At 33.0% G+C, this 17,398-nt stretch overlaps 1 protein-coding gene across 1 annotated transcript; it reads right to left on the minus strand.

Annotated features, from left to right (window-relative positions):
* Positions 1 to 6,412: 6,412 nt before the first annotated feature.
* Positions 6,413 to 10,439, minus strand: LOC120262195 (zinc finger CCCH domain-containing protein 34-like). The gene is made up of 3 exons (XM_039270271.1): positions 10,283 to 10,439; positions 9,553 to 9,663; positions 6,413 to 8,447 (listed from the first exon to the last, which is right to left on the minus strand). Exons 1-3 carry the CDS (start codon positions 10,421 to 10,423, stop codon positions 6,807 to 6,809), a joined length of 1,893 nt encoding a protein of 630 aa, XP_039126205.1. The 5' UTR covers positions 10,424 to 10,439; the 3' UTR covers positions 6,413 to 6,806.
* Between the last annotated feature and the right edge of the window lie 6,959 nt (positions 10,440 to 17,398).

Consider the following 17,398-nt stretch of genomic DNA (forward strand, 5'->3'; position numbering starts at 1 on the left):
CAAATCCATTTTCAAATTCTGAAATGGGCTTAGAAAAAAAAAATTCATTTCTAATCCGTTTTTAAACTGATTTAGCAATGAACTAAAAATGAAAAATATTGTTTCTAACCTACAATTTTCCTGTAGTGTTCTTTGATCATAGTCCCTAGTAATTAAATATAAAATATAATTAATGCTAATATTTTAATTATATTTTATTATAAATAAGTTGTATAATTATAAAAGCATAGAATATATTTTTTGAAACTTAATTTTTTAATTCTTTTGATTAAAATTTAATTAAAAAATTCAAATATTTAATAATTTTTAAAACATTAAAACTTAAACCAATTCACTCTAAAACCCAATGTAAAACTATAATTCTACTCAAAATCTCAATCTATACTGTGAGCATCTTGCGTGTAATACTTGGTCCAAATTTAAGACAATTTAGGAACCAATTTAAAACATTTTTAAAATTTGAAGGGTTATTTTGAAGTTTTATTATTACTTTAAAATCTAGGGCTACATTAGTAAAATTTTAACCCTAAACATAACATTTATTCTCTCCCATGGTCACCACTCTTCTTTTAATGGTAGAATAACCTGTTTAGTCCATGTATTATACCCAAAGTACCCTTTTAGTCTCTCTAATATTTTTGGTCCATGTAGGATCTCTGTATTTTTCATGTCATGTCAAACGAGTCCCTCCCCTCAATGCCCGTCTGATTTTCCGTCTGTGAGGATGATGTGGCAATTTTTATGAGTAAAAAACTGTTATAATACCAAGTTTAATCCCTCTATAATTGCAAACTAACCCTTAGGCCCCTTATTATTTTTCACCCTTAGTAAGTCCCTCTAATTGGGGACTAAAGGGTCATTTTGAAATAATAGAGGGACTAAATTGGGTATCATACTAAAAAAAATTAATAAAAAAAGGACTTCCTAAGGCAAAAATAATAGGAGGACTAAAGGGTCATTTCAAAATAATAGAGGGACTAAACTGAATATTATATCTTAATTTTTTACTCATGAAAAATGCCATGTCAAAATCGCAGACAGAAAATCAGATGGCCGTTAGGAGGAGGGACTCGTTTGACACAAAATGAAAAATACAGGGATTCTACAAGGACAAAATATTAGAGGGATCAAAAGGATGTTAGAATTAATCTTGTTATTGCATTTAGGACCCTATGTTATTTATATATTACGTTTAGGCATTGTTGCATTTATGCATTTAAGTTTACAGTTATGACCCTCCTTGTTTTATAAATTGCATTTGTATTTAAAATTATGTTAGGATTATGTTTAGATAAGTTTGTTAGTTTGAATCTGCTTAGTTTCTTGGTGGCTAAGTAACTTAGTTTGAATTCATTTATCAATATCAATATAAAACATAGAAAGGTGGAGAGTTTTGGTTGACCGCGTCAAAATTATCTCATCTTCTTTAGTGTTCTTTGTGTGTTTTTCTCTGATTTTCCTAACAAAGGGCACTTTGGGTATAATACATGGGCTAAATTGGGTATTATACCTTTTCTAATCAATAACATACTATTTCAAAAATGAAATTTTGTTGACATGTCATTCAAACTGCCAAGACATAAACATTAATGTTGTGACTTTAAATATGAATATGTCAATGGTATAATACCCGAATTGGTCCATCTACTTTTGTCTCTCTTCATTTTTAGTCTCACTACTCAGAAATGCTCCCGACTAGTCCTTTTATTTTTGAAAATGTGCCCACTTAGGGAGAAATGCTCCAAACTAGTCCATCTACTTTTGAAAATGGGACTAAGTGGAGTAACTAAGTGGTTTCATTTTCAAAAGTAAAGGACTAGTTTGAAGCATTTTTCCTTAAGTGGGCATATTTTCAAAAGTAGAAGGACTGATCAGGAGCATTTCTGAATAAAAAGACCAAAAAAGAAGAAAAAAAGTAGAGGGACCAATTAGGTTATTATACCATTTGTCAATCTCTGATTTGTTAAGAGTGTGTTTGTGATTTTGGCATTTTGTCTTGAGAGTGTAGTGGATTTAAATGTGACTATGTGAGATGACTCTTTTAATACTAAAGTAATTATGACCATAATGTAGTTTGCAAAATATAAACTTTCTTTTATCAATATTGTGTTTGTTTTGAGGGTTTTTTTTTATTATTTTATTTATTTATTTATTTTATTATTTTTTTTATTTTTTGCCATTTTGAAGATTGTATGAACTTTCTATTGATAGGTACCATTCATGATTTAAGAAATTTTGATAAGTTTCAATTATTATCTTCAAAGTATTTTCAAATGAAAATATGGTTTTTCTAGGCTTGTGATACATATAAAATGCCACATTTTAAGAAGAATAAAAACTTTAAAATGATTTTATAATATTTTATGGCCATAAATAATTCAGTTTGTTAAATCGCGGTAAATTTACCAAGATATCAAACTCAGATAATTATTATTATAATAATAATAATTATTATTATTATTTTTATCATGAGAGGTAAATAAGTTAAGCATTTAATAATAGTGCATTAGGCAAGGTGGAGACTTCTGTATAAATAAAATTAAAATTTCTTTCCAAGCTCTAAGACCTTGTTTGGTTTATTTTTAAAAAAATATTTTTTTAACTTGTAGAAGCACTTTTTTTGAAAAGTGCTTTCAGAGTAAGTTAAGTGATTTTTAATATTTTATATTTGGATAAGTTAATGGAGAAGTACTTTTATACATGTGAATGTTTGGATTAGGATTTTTAAAAGGGCTTTTAGAGGTGGCAAATTACTAAAATGGGCATTCATGTTATTTTCATTGAAAAACTATTATACATTGCTATAAATAATGATAATAATAACAACTTAATGTATTATTATAATTATAATTATAATTATCATTATTAAAAAAATCTAAAATTCTAACCCCTGCATCTGGGTTAGAATTCCCTTATTAATAAAAACTAATTCTAACCTAGCATTAGGGTTAGGATTCTTTTATTAAAAAAACCCTAAATTCTAATTTTGCCATCAGAGTTAGAATTCCTTTATTTAAAAAAACCTAAAATTCTAATTCCGGTATCAGAGCTAGAAAATCCCAAAAAAACTAAACATGGCAATGCAATGACATCTGCATGCCATGTTTTAAAATTGGTAGCATATTAATGGGAATAATAGCAATATAATATTGGTAGCATAGTAAAATAATTTTGTTGAATTTATGAAATCATATAATTTTTTCACACAGCCACAAAAAGTAAGTGTCAAGAGATGATATGCAAATGAGGATAATTCATAAGTAGGTGAATTAACGAGAGATTGCTTCATAAAAACCTTCAAATATTTACAAAATCATCTCGAAAACCATCGAGAGATCAAACAAAAGTCCCCCTGCTAGGTTTGATCAAAAGAAACTAGTGATTGTGTGTCGTGGACAGAGCCACCTCCTTCCTTCTTTTTTCTTTCTTCCTTTCTCTATTCCACTGTTTGGATGAAAGATGTGGATTAAAGAAGTGGAGGCAAGAGGTATGAGAAGACGGTTAGGACTGATGACATTAATTTCTTAATTTGTCGATGATAAATTGGTATTTGGATAACACCTAAAACAACTTTTCAGAAGTGCTTTTTTAAGAAGCATCCTTTTACCAAACTTTTATGAAAAACTACATTTTGAGCTTTTAAAAAGCTTTCCTTTTCTGAAAAAACTAATACAAAACATCTTTTCTTTTCATCTCAAAGTCGCTTAAACTTATAAAAAGTCTTATAGACTTCCCATAAATCAATCTAAACAAAACGTAAAGCTTTTGAAAGCTTAAAAAACAGTTTTTGTTCAGTTTCTAAAATCTAAAATTCTAAATTTTATCTCTACATTAATTTTATCCTTTTATAATTTTTTTCTTAAATATTTTAGAAATATACAAATCTCCTAAATAAAATAACAACTTTATTCTTTCTGTATTGGAGTCTTGGAGATGAGAATTAATTGTTAAAAATCATTTAGCATCATTTTTTAAATCAATATTAGTTTAGATGAGAGCATTTAAAATATGAATATAAACTCTTCTGAATAACATAAAGAAAAACAACAACAGACCTTCTACGAAGAGCCTATAAACCAAAGTACACTTCCAGTAAAACAAATAGTTAAAATAGAACATTATTTCAATTTTGAACCATGATACTATTAATTTTCTCTGTAGTAAATTTGGTGATAAATATCTAAGTTTTCTTTTCTGTTTTAGTTTTTTTTTAAAAAAAAAGAATGAGTGTGACGAGGGAATATGGAATCCAAAGTTACTCTTGAATGCTCTATGCATTGAATGAGGTTTCTTTTCCTTTTCAAATGAATGCATCTTTATATGCATTATTACCATGTCCAATCCGGGCCTGCTGTGTTAGTGCTCCTTTCTATTGATTGAATAATAATGTTGATATCCCATCTATACCTAATTGCACCTTTGATTGGATTTTGGATTGAGAGGGACAACAAAGAAAAATAATCATGGAAATGTTAGTCACATATGTTTGGCAGATTGAACAAAAAATATGGTACTTAAAAAATAACATGACAAAAACACCAAGATTTTCATTGGCTCATATTAATTTTCAAATATTAATTCAAATGCACTGCACTTGTATACTTTTCTTCCAATTTCTTTTTATCATTTCACTTTTTAAAGTTTAAAATACTATTTCTATGACTGAATATAATATTCATAAAGACATACATGGAAATATATATATATATATATATATATTCTCACAAAGCTACAGAACATTTTTTTTTTTTTCAAATGTATACATGACCCAAAAGCAAAATACATCTGTAAGAGAATTTCATTTGCACATGTTCACTTTGTCAAAGTACATCCAAAATTAATTAATTAATTTATGAAATTAAAACAGAAGAAGCTGTGTTTATTAGTCAATGATGATCAAGACAGAAAACAACGTGCTAGTTTTAAAAAAAATAAAAAAATAAAACGGTTTAAATGTATGCTGTCTACCCATTAAAAAATAAATTTTTTTTTAAAAAAGAAATGAAGGTAGGAGTGAGTTCTCATCCAACAACCCCAAATTATTATCCGTACAATTATATATTTATATATATATAAAAGAGCCTCCTTGCTTCAGCGACAGCGTGCAGTAACTATATTATGGTTTGACACCAGACAACAAAACCAAATCCTCATGCACAAAAAGTATGCTTTCATAACCTAATTTTCAAGAAAAAATTATCTTAATTTTAATCACCATTTTCATTGCATTGAGTGCACAATGGAAAAAGAAGTATGCAAAACAAAATAACAATAAAAGACTCACCAACCAAAACCAAAAGAAACAGAAACCATTTCCATAACAGATAACACCAATGAAGATCGATCATCAAAGAAAACCAGAGAATTAGGAGCTCCCTTCAGTCCAAAACAACAGAAGGGGAAAAACTTCCCAATCTGCAATTTGTTTTGGTCTGAAAGAAACTCCCATTTCTCCTGCTTTCATTCTCATAACAAGAAGAGAGAACATGGAAGAAAGATGCAGAAGAAAGAACCTGGCCCAAAGATGAAATGAATGAAAGCATTGCATTTATCTATCAATGAAGAAGGCTTTTTATTTTCATTCCTCTATGTGATTTGCTTTTCTTTGCAGTTACTGCAACAGTTACGGAATAATTGCAGATTACCAGCTCACAAGTAACATGTAAATATGTAATCCTTTGGATAGAAAAGCATACAAGACATGCATCACTAACAAGCTAGGTAGATTTAGTATTGCCTCGTTCTTTTTAGCTCAAAGTAGATGGATGTTAGATATTGCTATCAGAAGCAGGTTTCCAGCATGGTTTGAACTGTGTCTTTTCTTCAAGTGGTCCCTTGAATTAATGATATAAACAAGAAAGCATTTCTGTTCGTCCCTAAAGAATTGTGCAGTAGCTTTCTGTTAGACGAGATCCAATTCCTCAAATTAAGAAAGGGACATACCTTATGCTTGAGGAATGAAAATCGCCACATTACCTTTAGGATCAAAGCTTTAACTTTGTATATATACACACAGTAAGTGGCTATCCTTTTCCCCTTCTTCAGAGCTTTATATTCACCCTCTTGTTCTTTTGATTCATTGAATCTGATTTTGATTTCCACCGAACATAATCCGTGAACCTGTTTTCATTGCATAGGGTATTACATTTAACAGCAATACAACACTATAAAATTCAATTACATAATAACAACTAAAAAAAAAAAACAAGAAAGTTCTCACAGACTGACCTTTCAATACTGCTGCAGGTTAAGACTTTCTGGTAACAAGCCTGAGCAGTGGATTTGTTTCCACATCATCAGTTATGGATTTAGTAACATAAGAACAGCATCATCAATTTCAATAGAAAAGGCAGGGCAAAAACATCATCAAAAACCATTCTGAATTCCATTAACCATCTATAAAAGCATCATATGTATCAACACAAACATATAATTTATATGAGATCTACACTGTTGCAAAATTTCTTACATGGAAAGAAGATGAACAATTAAAGAGGAACAAATAGATAAAATGAAAGAAACAGGTAAAGAAGATGAGAAATGCAGACTCCAATTGCATAAGATAGAGCTCAACTGAACAGCAATATAATTTGCGGGATGGCATCTCTATGAAACAATAAATTCAAAAAAAGGGCTGCATGACACAAAAAATAATCAGCAGCTTTGAACGGTAAAAACATATTCAATCCGGCAAGATTTTTCAGCAAAATGGAAAATCATTGTTGACGCTCTTCTGCCTCAAAACTGGTTTATACCAAGCCACCTAAAAGATTATGGAAGGGATGATAATTTGTCCAGACAAGCTACTATGCGAATATGTGAGCTAGTTTCTTCCTGAGGCTATCTTCTTCATCATCATCAAGATCATCTAAGGAATCACTCTCGTATTCTCCATTCTGTTTCTCAACAGTTGACTTATAGCACATGTTGTCATCTTCACCCAAATTGGCTTCAAAAACTCTTGGATCATTCTGTGAACTGATCCGCTCATTGCAACCTTCCTTTGCTGATGCGGAACCTTTGCTGTGAGAATTTTGACTCACTGGCAGAGGTCTTTTCTTCTCCTTCAGGAGTTCAGTCAAAGGTTTCGGACCCTCAAAATCAACAGAGGCAATCCTTCTATGATGGGGGGTACCTGGATCTCCTAGATGACTGCCAGGCGATTGCATTCTAGTCTTCTCTTCTCTAATTTCTGCAAGAGTCTTAGGCCCACTAAAATCAGCTGGAGCACATGCATCTCTTGACTCCTTTGACACAGTAGCTTTCAGGTTCTTGGAAGAGAAAGCTGATGGAGCCTTCATGCGCCTCCTACTTCCCCTCTCCCCTAGCCTGGACCTCCCATGCCTATTAAACTGGGGATACCCTGAACTTCTTTCCCTATGGCCATTATCCAACACAGACTTGATCTCACTAACAGAAGAGTCAGTCATGGTTTTCCCCACCTCAGACGCCAACCTCCTATCACGCAAGTGCCTGGCAGGCCTTTCCCTGCTACTTTGTTGATCCCGATAAGAAAGGTGCCTTCTTGAGTGGTAGAAAGGTAGGGGATCTTCCATCCTTCTCCTTTTCTTCAGATGGTCCCGAAGATCCACAGCATTCCTGGAGCCCATTGCATGCTCCCTAGGCAGTGGTTCTCTTTTATGATAATACATTGGTAGCGCAAGCCTCTCCCTCTCCCTCTCTTCCCTCTCGCTCTCACTCTCCCTTGGGTTCTCCAAAACTCTGTGGTAATAGTCAGGTATATACCTTTCACCCAAATGATCATAAGCCTCAAAAATATCATGCTCATAATAACCAGTATCAGTGTAATTCTGAGGAACACAGCCAGCTGAACCTTCAAAATCATACTGGAGAATATGACCATGGAGCCTTTCAGAGTCCTTTTCATGAAAAGGCAAGTAGTCTGTGTCATTCCCATAGACTAGCTCTGAACCATCATCCACAAGCACATCAAAACCAGATGAAGACATATACCCTTCATCTGACTCAGCATATTCCTTCATGAGCTCCTCTGAACTCTGATCTGGCATGATAGTTGAAAGACCATTTACATGTTCAACAGGGGAAAGTGAGTTCTCAGGCAGCTTTAAGGTAGGATCTTCAAGTTCAGGCATTGATGACTCTGCAGAAGCGCGAGAATCCTCAAAAACATTCACAGGTGCAGGATCTCCAAGGACTTCTTCTGGGTAGAAATGTTTGTTAAGTTCAGAGGTGCTCTCAAGAGGATTTGCTGGGACCTCCACTGTTGCTGGTCCAGTGTCACTCCCAATGGATGTTTTAGTTTCAGGAGCTTTGATGCTGGCAGTATCGGGAAATTGTTTTTTAATTCTTTGGTCAGAAGAAGTATCATGCATAAAAGGACACCAGTCACCTTTTATGCAAATCGCATTGAAGAAGAAGTAGCAAGGGGTATTTAACTTATTTACAGAAGCAGGAGCATGTGGCAGCTGGCCAAAAACAAATGAAGGATTGATTAGATCAATTAAACTAAATTTTCTGAAAGTATCACCGAAACAATATAATTGTAAAAGGCAATGATATGATGAGTGTGCTGCTTCAACATATTCACTGGGGATAAATCCCAATGCCATAACAAAAGATATAAATGACTCACTGAGGGATATAACCTACAAGGCAAATATGGATATCTAGTACTAACAATTGAGACATTAAACATAAAAGGTAAAAGACGAAAACATATCAGCGGGTAGAAATAAAGATTACATACATGCAAAATCTTGTAAATCCAATAATTCACAACTACTGTGAATACAATAAATGTCAATAACTGCTACATAGAATCGTCAAAATAAGTATGAAAGTATCATTGTCTAGAATGTGGATTTTAAACATTGCTATAGATACTGCTATATGTTAATCTTCTTCCAGAATCACTTGCAAAAGAATTTTCAAAAAGATTGACAAGACCAGATGGTGTTATGCACACAAGTGGTGAGGAGAGCGTGTCACCAAAAGACCGGTCTAGTAGGGAAGGTTGCCCCCCACTTATATGCACACAATGGATCCATCTCATAGCCGATGTGGGACCAAAGGGGTTAGTTCATTTGCAATCATTACAGATGGCTAGCTCTTTTATCCCATAATGATTGAAATTGTGTAATGCCCCAAGTATTTAGCTTGTTAAGCAGCAAGATTAAATCCTATACTTCCTTTTATTGGAATTGAACAGCTGAGCTTACGCAGCATAGGAATGAGACTCATATATACAATATACAAGCAACTTCTTGCCATTCAGCGGAAACAAAGCCTAAAACTCTCATACCAAAATTAATATTTCACGTAAATTGTCAAAAAAACTTCAAAATTATTATAAGTTGATATCAATATCTTTTCATAGTCTGGAAGCTAAATTAATCATTTCAATCGAGACACCAGATGACTTAAGGTTCTTCTCACAAAAGGCCTGGTATTTTTCCAGGGGAACTCCTAGACTTTCACTTTTTGTTTTTGGGCTGAGTATAATACTTTATGTGAAACATTTAAGCTACAATCGCAAAGAAAAATTTGAATTTTAGAAAGTAGACGACTCACTGGATGTCGAAATGCACAGGTAGGGTTTAGGCAGTTCCCTTTCAGCCAATACCAGCACTCTCTTGGATTGAGTCTGGCAGTCTCACTATGACGAAACTCACATTCACTACCCTGAGAAAGAATATTGAAATCAGCATATCATCCATAAACTTCTTTGCAATAATCAAAACAAATGAATTGAAGAGACTTATAAAGATTCCCAGCTAAATCAGAAAACAGAGTTGTTCTCTTATTAAATTTCTTCTCCTAAATAATAGCATAGATTGTCATATTCTTGAAGAAAATTCATGATAACAGTTTCTATATCAACATTGATAAAAGTGATCCAGAAGCTGTACAAAAGAGCAATCAAATCTCAATTTTCTAAAAAGTGTAATTTCTATCAATTGCTAACGGAGACACCTAGGGGAAACCTATAAACATACAACGCGTCATCACCCAACATTCAAAAAAAAGGAAACAAAAACACTTTATCTCAATAAGGCATCTCATCGTCAAAGCAATCCCTGTCAATCTCCTCGCACAGAACAAAAACCAAGGCCTCCCGCAAAAAAATATATATATATATATATAAATTTTATAAAAAAAAACCCCAAAAATAACAAGAAAAACGAATAACAAAATCAATGACATTCAATCAAAGGAAACAAAGAATAAAACAACCAAATAAACAAAAGAAAATATATAAAAAAAAAAAAATCGACAAGCGATGGAGAAATCGAAAGCAAACCTTATGACAGGTTGGAGGGGATGTGATGAAAAAGGGGCAATCGGTTCTCTTCTTGAGCACCTCATCGTTGTCCACGGAGGTAGATCGAAGAGCCATCGATCCCATCGCCATTGACGACCTTGCTGCATCCCCTTCGATCATCGAGAGGGAAAGAGACGCAGGGTTTTCCCTTCTCCGAAACCCTCTCTCTCGGGTTTATTTATATAGACGCCAGAGTGAACGGGCCCGTGGCCCGTTGAGGTCCATGGGCCCTTAGCCCAATGTAGGGCCTGCTTTAAATGTGATTGTGAAGATGAACATGTGTTTATTAATGAGTAACAATTAATTATTTGATTAAATATAAGTAACTATTATTATTTGATTAAATTAATTAATTTATTTATACAATAATATTATTAAGAAACTTATATGTTAATTAATTTTAAAAAAATTCTTTAATATTTGAGATTTTAATTATTTTTATTATTATTAAATAAATTAAACTAAGAAGTAACAAAACCCCCCTTCATACTTTGTTTATCCGCACAACTAGGGGTGAGAATTATTTGGAAAACCTGAATACCAAACCGAACCAAACCGAATATGAAGTTTGGTTTGGTTACTGAAATTTTTTTTTTTTTTTGTAACAATTCTATCGATAATTTGATATTCGGTTCAGTTCAATTCAGTTTTTTTTTTTTGTAAAAACATTCTGTTTAACCGAAACCAAACTGAATTATGTTATATAAATAAATAAAAAAAATATGTAGGTAGGCTTTTGTATAAGTTATATATAATTAATTTATAAGCCCATTATCACCAAGGCCCCAACTCTCCCCAACCCAAATCCAGTATTGCTATATTATGCTGTAATATAAATTCCATAGTTACTACTTAGGGTTTCTTTCTTTTGGACATAAGTTTAGAAATTCACGCCCCTCTCTTAGGGTTTGCAATGTTCCTCTCACACTCAAATCCTCTTCTCTTCTCTCATGAGCTGGTCTTCGTGCCTCACCCACTAAACATCCATCAACGAAACTTTTCACCATTGATTGTTCCTCTATTCTCTATTCTCCATTATTGGTGGGTGTATTTCTCTTCTCTCTCTATCTCTAATTGTTTGACTTCGAAATTTTCAAGGTAAACATTTTTGCTTTTTCTTTGTTTCTCTTTTTGTCTATTCAATTTGCTCTTTTGCTTTGGTGATGCTCTTTATTTAGGTTTTTCTTTCCTTTGAGTTTGTTGACTTGCATTTGAAGAGGAATTTTCATTTTCTCTGAGTTTCATCTCCATTGTCTCCTCTACTTCCACACTTTTCGTTTATGAGTTCGATTCTTATTCAACCAATTTAATTAGTTTATAATAAGACGAGACTAATCATATATATTAGCTTGTTCAAACATTTTGCTTGGTTAATATTAATATCCAATATCATATTCTACATGATAAATTAATCATAAATTATTTTTTTTATATTAGTTTATGTACAGCTTCCATATTTTTATATTCAACTAATTAAGACTCCTAGGGTAGCATTAATTAATAGATAATCAAAAAAAAATTGAAAGGAGAAAGAGAAAAGGTTACCAGTTAACGGGAAAAATTATGTAGATATTTGATATATCTATGCGTGTATTTATATGAAGCGTATTCTTAATTGCATTATCCACTTAATTAGTATGACACACACACTATTATATATTAATTAATAAGTCACTAGCTTGATTTTTATGTTCAGAATGGCCTCAAATGGAGTTGATGATAATAAGGATGCTAAAATTCAAATTCAACTGCAGCCTCCACTTGTAGTTACTAATATTACTACTAGAAATGTTGGTGGAGATGCGGTTGTATCAAATTCTGCTACTAGAGATGCTGCTGGAAATGGACATCAACAATCTACCCAAACAAATGCAAACATTTCATTGAGGTTAAGGATGAAAAAGGTGTTGTAAGAGGTAAATGTAATTATTGTGACAAGGCCCTTGCATGTGATACTAAAATTAATGGAACAACTTCACTGCATAATCACATGAGATCTTGCATGAAAAATCCTAGTAGTATAGAAGCTCATCAGAAACAACAGTCTTTGCATTCTGCAATGATTTCCTGGGCAACTGATAATGATAATTGTGGGAACTTGACATGTTGGAAATTTGATCCGGAATTGATTAGGGAGTTGCTTTCTAAAATGCTTGCTATTGATAAATTACCTTTTCAAATTTGTTAAAGGAGAAGGGTTTAGAAAGTTTATGGTTGTTGCATGTCCTAGGTATAAAGTTCCACTCATTGGACACTTAGTAGGGATTGTTATCAACTTTATTTGGATGAAATGATAAAGCTGAAAACTTACTTTAAAAGGAGTAGTTAAAGAATCAGAATCACCACTGATACATGGACTTCATTGCAAACATTGAATTATATATGCATTACAACTCATTTCATTGATAATGACTAGAAATTACATAAGAAGATTCTGAATTTTTATCCAATCTCATATCATAAGGGTGAGTCAGTTGGGAGGGAAATTGAAGAATGTTAGTTGGTTGGGGTATCAATAAGGCGTTTAGAATTATAGTAGATAATGCCCACTCAAATTATGTGATTGTTGCTTATTTGAAAAGGAAGTTGATGATTTGGGGAATATCCATTGCTAATGGTAACTATTTGCATATGAGGTGTATTGCTCATATTACTAACCTTGTTGTTGTTGGAGGGTTAAAAGAAGTGAATGTCTCAGTAAAAAAAGTGAGATGCGGTTAGATACATAAGGGCTTCTCCTGCTAGAATGAAAAGATTCAAGGAGTGTGTTGCAATGGAAAACATAGAATGTTAAAAAGCATTGTGTTTGGATGTTTCTACAAGGTGGAACTCCACCTATCTTATGTTATTTACTGCAGAACAATACAAGAATGGCTTTGATAGGTATGAGTATCGTGATCCTTGTTTTAACCATGATTTGAAAGCTGAAGTAGATGGGGTCCTCATGGGGGATAGAATGAAGGGAAAATTTGACAAGTATTGGGGAGGCGCCAGAAAGGATGAATAAATTGATATGGTTTGCTGTTGTGTTTGGAGCGTAGGGAGAAATTTGAAGTCATGAAAATTATGGCAAAGAAAAAGGGGAAAGTCTATTCCAAAATGTGAAAGCTTCAATGTTCAACTTGTATCAAGAATACAAAATTATGCACTTGAATACAACAATTCAGAATCCCAATGTCAATGAATCTCAACTGATAATTGATGTGGGTGGTGGTGGACCTAATGGTGGGGAGAAAGTACCAAGGCATTTCTTCAAAAGCATGTATAAGAAGCAAAGAATTGAAGCTGGCAACGCTGATTCTATTAGAAAGTCTGAGCTTGAACTTTATTTGAATGAAGAATTGGAAGAAGACTTTGCTGATACTGATATATTGTTGTAGTGGAAGGCTAATTTAGCAAGATTTCCTATTCTTTCTCAAATGGTACATGATATCTTGGTTGTGCCAATTTCAACCGTTGTTTCGGAGTTCTCTTTTAGCACCGATGGAAGGGTACTTGATCCCATATAGGAGTTCTCTATCTCCTAAGATTGTGGAAGCCTTGATATGTACTCAAGACTAGCTCAAAGTTTCAACTACTAACTTACTATATGTGGAAAAAGACTATAATGATATGGAAAAGCTTGAAGCTGGTAATTTTCTATTTTATACTCTCTTTTTAGTACTTTTAGTTATTACTAATATTCTCTATTTTCTATCTAGTACTTTTAGTAATTGCAAATATGAAATCATTAAAATGCTTAATAACAAGTTGTTTTTGTTCTTTTTCAGAGTTTGTGAAAACAATGATTGGTGCCTGTGATCCGGCTTTAAGTAGTAACAAGAAACTGTGAGTCCTGTATAATTGTTTCTTTGTTTTATTAATTTGACTTGTAAATTGTGATCATTTTTTATTGTTTGTTTTTTCTTGTGTCTACTGTGTAATGTAATTATCATATTTTCATTGATAATCTAATTTCGCACTTGTTTTTAAAATTTTCAAGTGCAAAAGAAGGTGGTAGTGATACTTAAGTCTTGGGGAGCTAGATTATGAATTTTGTTTTGTTTTGGTGAAAGTAATGTTAATATCAAACTTGAATATTAATGTTGTGAAAAAGAATGTTAATATAATGCAATCAATAGGTAGGGTTTAAACAATAGGGATTTAGGAGGCTTTACAAACTAGCTTTCAACCCTTGACCCTTGTGGCTAGTATTTTTTTGGATGCCATTGATGACAAAGATGGGGTGATTGATGCTACTGATTTGATATTTTTTTATTTTTTTTTTTTGCTACAGACTAGCAATTATTTTGTATATGCTTATATGGTATCATACTAGCATAGTATGACTTAGTGATCAAGTTATAACAACTAGTATTTTGCAATTATGATAATTAAGACTCTACTCTTCCAGGTTTGTGTCAGTAAAGGGTTGTTTAATTAAGACTCTTCTCTTCTTCATTTATCTATAATTTTCTTCATGCATGTTGGTGTTGTGTAACTTGTGTTGGTCCACATTTCAAGTTTTATTCTTCTTGTTCTATTGATTTAATTGATATTGTTAATATTCTTAATTTTTAAGTCTTAAACAACAAGTTAATAGGTTGTAATCAGCCTAAAATAATAGAATGATGAATTAAAGAAATTATGAATTGATAGTTTAATTAATTTCCTTACAAATCATTTAAAAACTTTTTTTTTATATAACTCCAGTTCAATAACAAATTTTGGTTAAAAATCGAACCGAACAAAAAACTTTTGGTATTTTACCTTTATTTGGTTCGGTTCGGTTCTCATTTTTTAACATACTTTGGTTCGGATAATCGACAATTCAGTTTGGTTCAGTTGCCAAACAGATCAATGCTCTACCCTACGCACAACATCCCTTCAAGTTTTCATATGCTTAATAAGTCCCTTTTTTTCCATGGCATTTACAATTTAGTCTATATTCCATTGATAGCTCTAGAAACGGTGTGAAAGACTAAGGAAATGTCTAGAATACCCCCCATTAATTGATGATGAGATTTCTCTCAAGAGGTAAAAAGATATAAATTCCGTCAACCATTACCTTGGGAAGCGATAAGTGAGGCGATTTGAACCTCAAGATGTTGGGATTAGTGTTTTCCTTCTCTTCTTCTCTATTGCTTCTCTTAGCATCCTTCATATTCTCACACCAAGTTTTGGAGAGTTTTTTCCTTTGCCTTCTTCTCACCGGAGTTCTCTATTGTCCAGAAAGTTGTTGTCCGCACAAAATAGGATCAAAGTTTTGAATGTTCTATTATGTTTACCTTTTAGGGTATATATGTTTATTTCTAAGTTTTATGCATTTCCTTCTGTGTCGATTATGTGTATTATGCGCCACTTACTGTGTAGAATGGGGTGTTATTTGTTAATCTATTTTTCTCTTTACTCATTAATTGATTATATACATTCTTTAATTTGCTTGTGGGTAACAGGATTTGGCTACCAGTCTAGTCAATGTAAGGTTTCATTAAGCCCCCCTATCAAAAAGTTTTTTGAATTGAAAAAGCACATAACTAGACAACACTAGGAAATCCTTCATGGAATGGCATTTGCCCATCTAATGGGCGTCAAACCACAAATCCATATGTAGTGGTAACACTTGCGATGATCGCATGAACCACTTCTCAAACTACTATCCCCAAACCCTCACCGAAGAAGACCCACAAGGGGAAAAGTGAAGAAAGGAACAAAATCAAGCCCAACCAAAGCATCAACACTCAACGATGACCCTATTCCCAATGTTGTGAATATTGTTGAGTCCCTTACTAGTCTGGAGAGCATAGTGGTGCGGACTACTAGTCTCACTGATGAGGGGAACCCTAACAAGGATCTACCTAATGATCTACCTATATCCACTAAAATGACGGCACTCAATAGGGGAGATGTCGGCTCTGGCACTTATCCTTTTGAGGATCCATCAAACGTGCCACCACCAGAAATTAAAACAAGGATAATTGTGATGGGAAAGAAAGGAGCTGGTTGTTAAGGGCTAGATATATGAGGAAGTACAAATAAGAACTAGAATAGATTTTCTTCCAAAGATGAAGAAATACAACGGCTTTACCCAACTGGATGAAATACACAAGTTGTCGTCGCACTCTACCTCAACACCCACATCAATAGATAAAAATTATGTAGTATCCATGTATTATAATGTTTACTTGTGTATTATGTCACACTGTATAATGCATCTGATATATGTGTAATACATGTCTTATAAGTGTAGTCATTAGTTGTTATTACGTAATGTGGGCCTTTTTTGCGTATGTTTTGTTGCTGTTGTACACCCTATGACCTAATTAAGCAACAATTAGATACACTAACAATGCGTTAATGTCAAAATACTATTATGATTTTGACATGTTACACTTGAACGATGTAATCAAACCTGAGTTAGCTGATGGCAAACAGAAACCCAAAGCTTAAACATTATACATATATCATACATGGAAAAGACAAATAATACACAACTACAGTTGATATCATGTAGGTAGCTCTCAGTTAACTATAACTACATTACAGGAATGACAGTTGTGGTCAATTTCATAACATCTATTATAATGTGACTCAAGAACATTGAAAGCTTGTGATTTGATCCTTTTTCATCAAATGCATCTGGGTTTATTCTTTGTGATTGGTGGTTACATGCTGAGATCACAGTTGTGATCGTTTGGCTTATAATGGTATAGGATCGGGTATATGGGTTTCGCATATGTACAACGATACAACTTGATAGTGAAGTATTCATCGTCGACTTAGAGTTGTACATTTGCATTACAATCGTAGACACATGCTTGCATGGGAGGCCATAAACTTCCCATCTACGCCATGAACACTTCCTCATCTGCTTGTGTTGTTATTCTCATCTACCACTTCTTAATTGTCACCATCAAATCGACCCACCTATAGAGAGCAGCTATCTTCTACAACTTGTTCAACTTTGTTATATATCTTAGAACAAAGGTGAGTTTCCCATCTATGGGATTGTTTGCGTTTGTCGGCTAGCATGTTCATAAGTTTAAACCAATATGTCAGCATTTAATAACTAGGGATGTCCGAAAGCACATGTAAAACACATATATTACATAGTAA

This window comes from Dioscorea cayenensis, chromosome 5 (assembly GCF_009730915.1).
Source record: "Dioscorea cayenensis subsp. rotundata cultivar TDr96_F1 chromosome 5, TDr96_F1_v2_PseudoChromosome.rev07_lg8_w22 25.fasta, whole genome shotgun sequence".
NCBI lineage: Eukaryota > Viridiplantae > Streptophyta > Magnoliopsida > Dioscoreales > Dioscoreaceae > Dioscorea > Dioscorea cayenensis.

Excerpts from the sequence above, each read along its gene's own strand:
- LOC120262195 (XM_039270271.1), bottom strand. The coding sequence starts at position 10,423 with ATGATCGAAGGGGATGCAGCAAGGTCGTCAATGGCGATGGGATCGATG. Across the intron at positions 9,664-10,282 it reads CCCCTCCAACCTGTCATAAG|GGTAGTGAATGTGAGTTTCG; the intron begins GTTTGCTTTCGA and ends ATTCTTTCTCAG. Across the intron at positions 8,448-9,552 it reads CCTGTGCATTTCGACATCCA|CTGCCACATGCTCCTGCTTC; the intron begins GTGAGTCGTCTA and ends GTTTTTGGCCAG.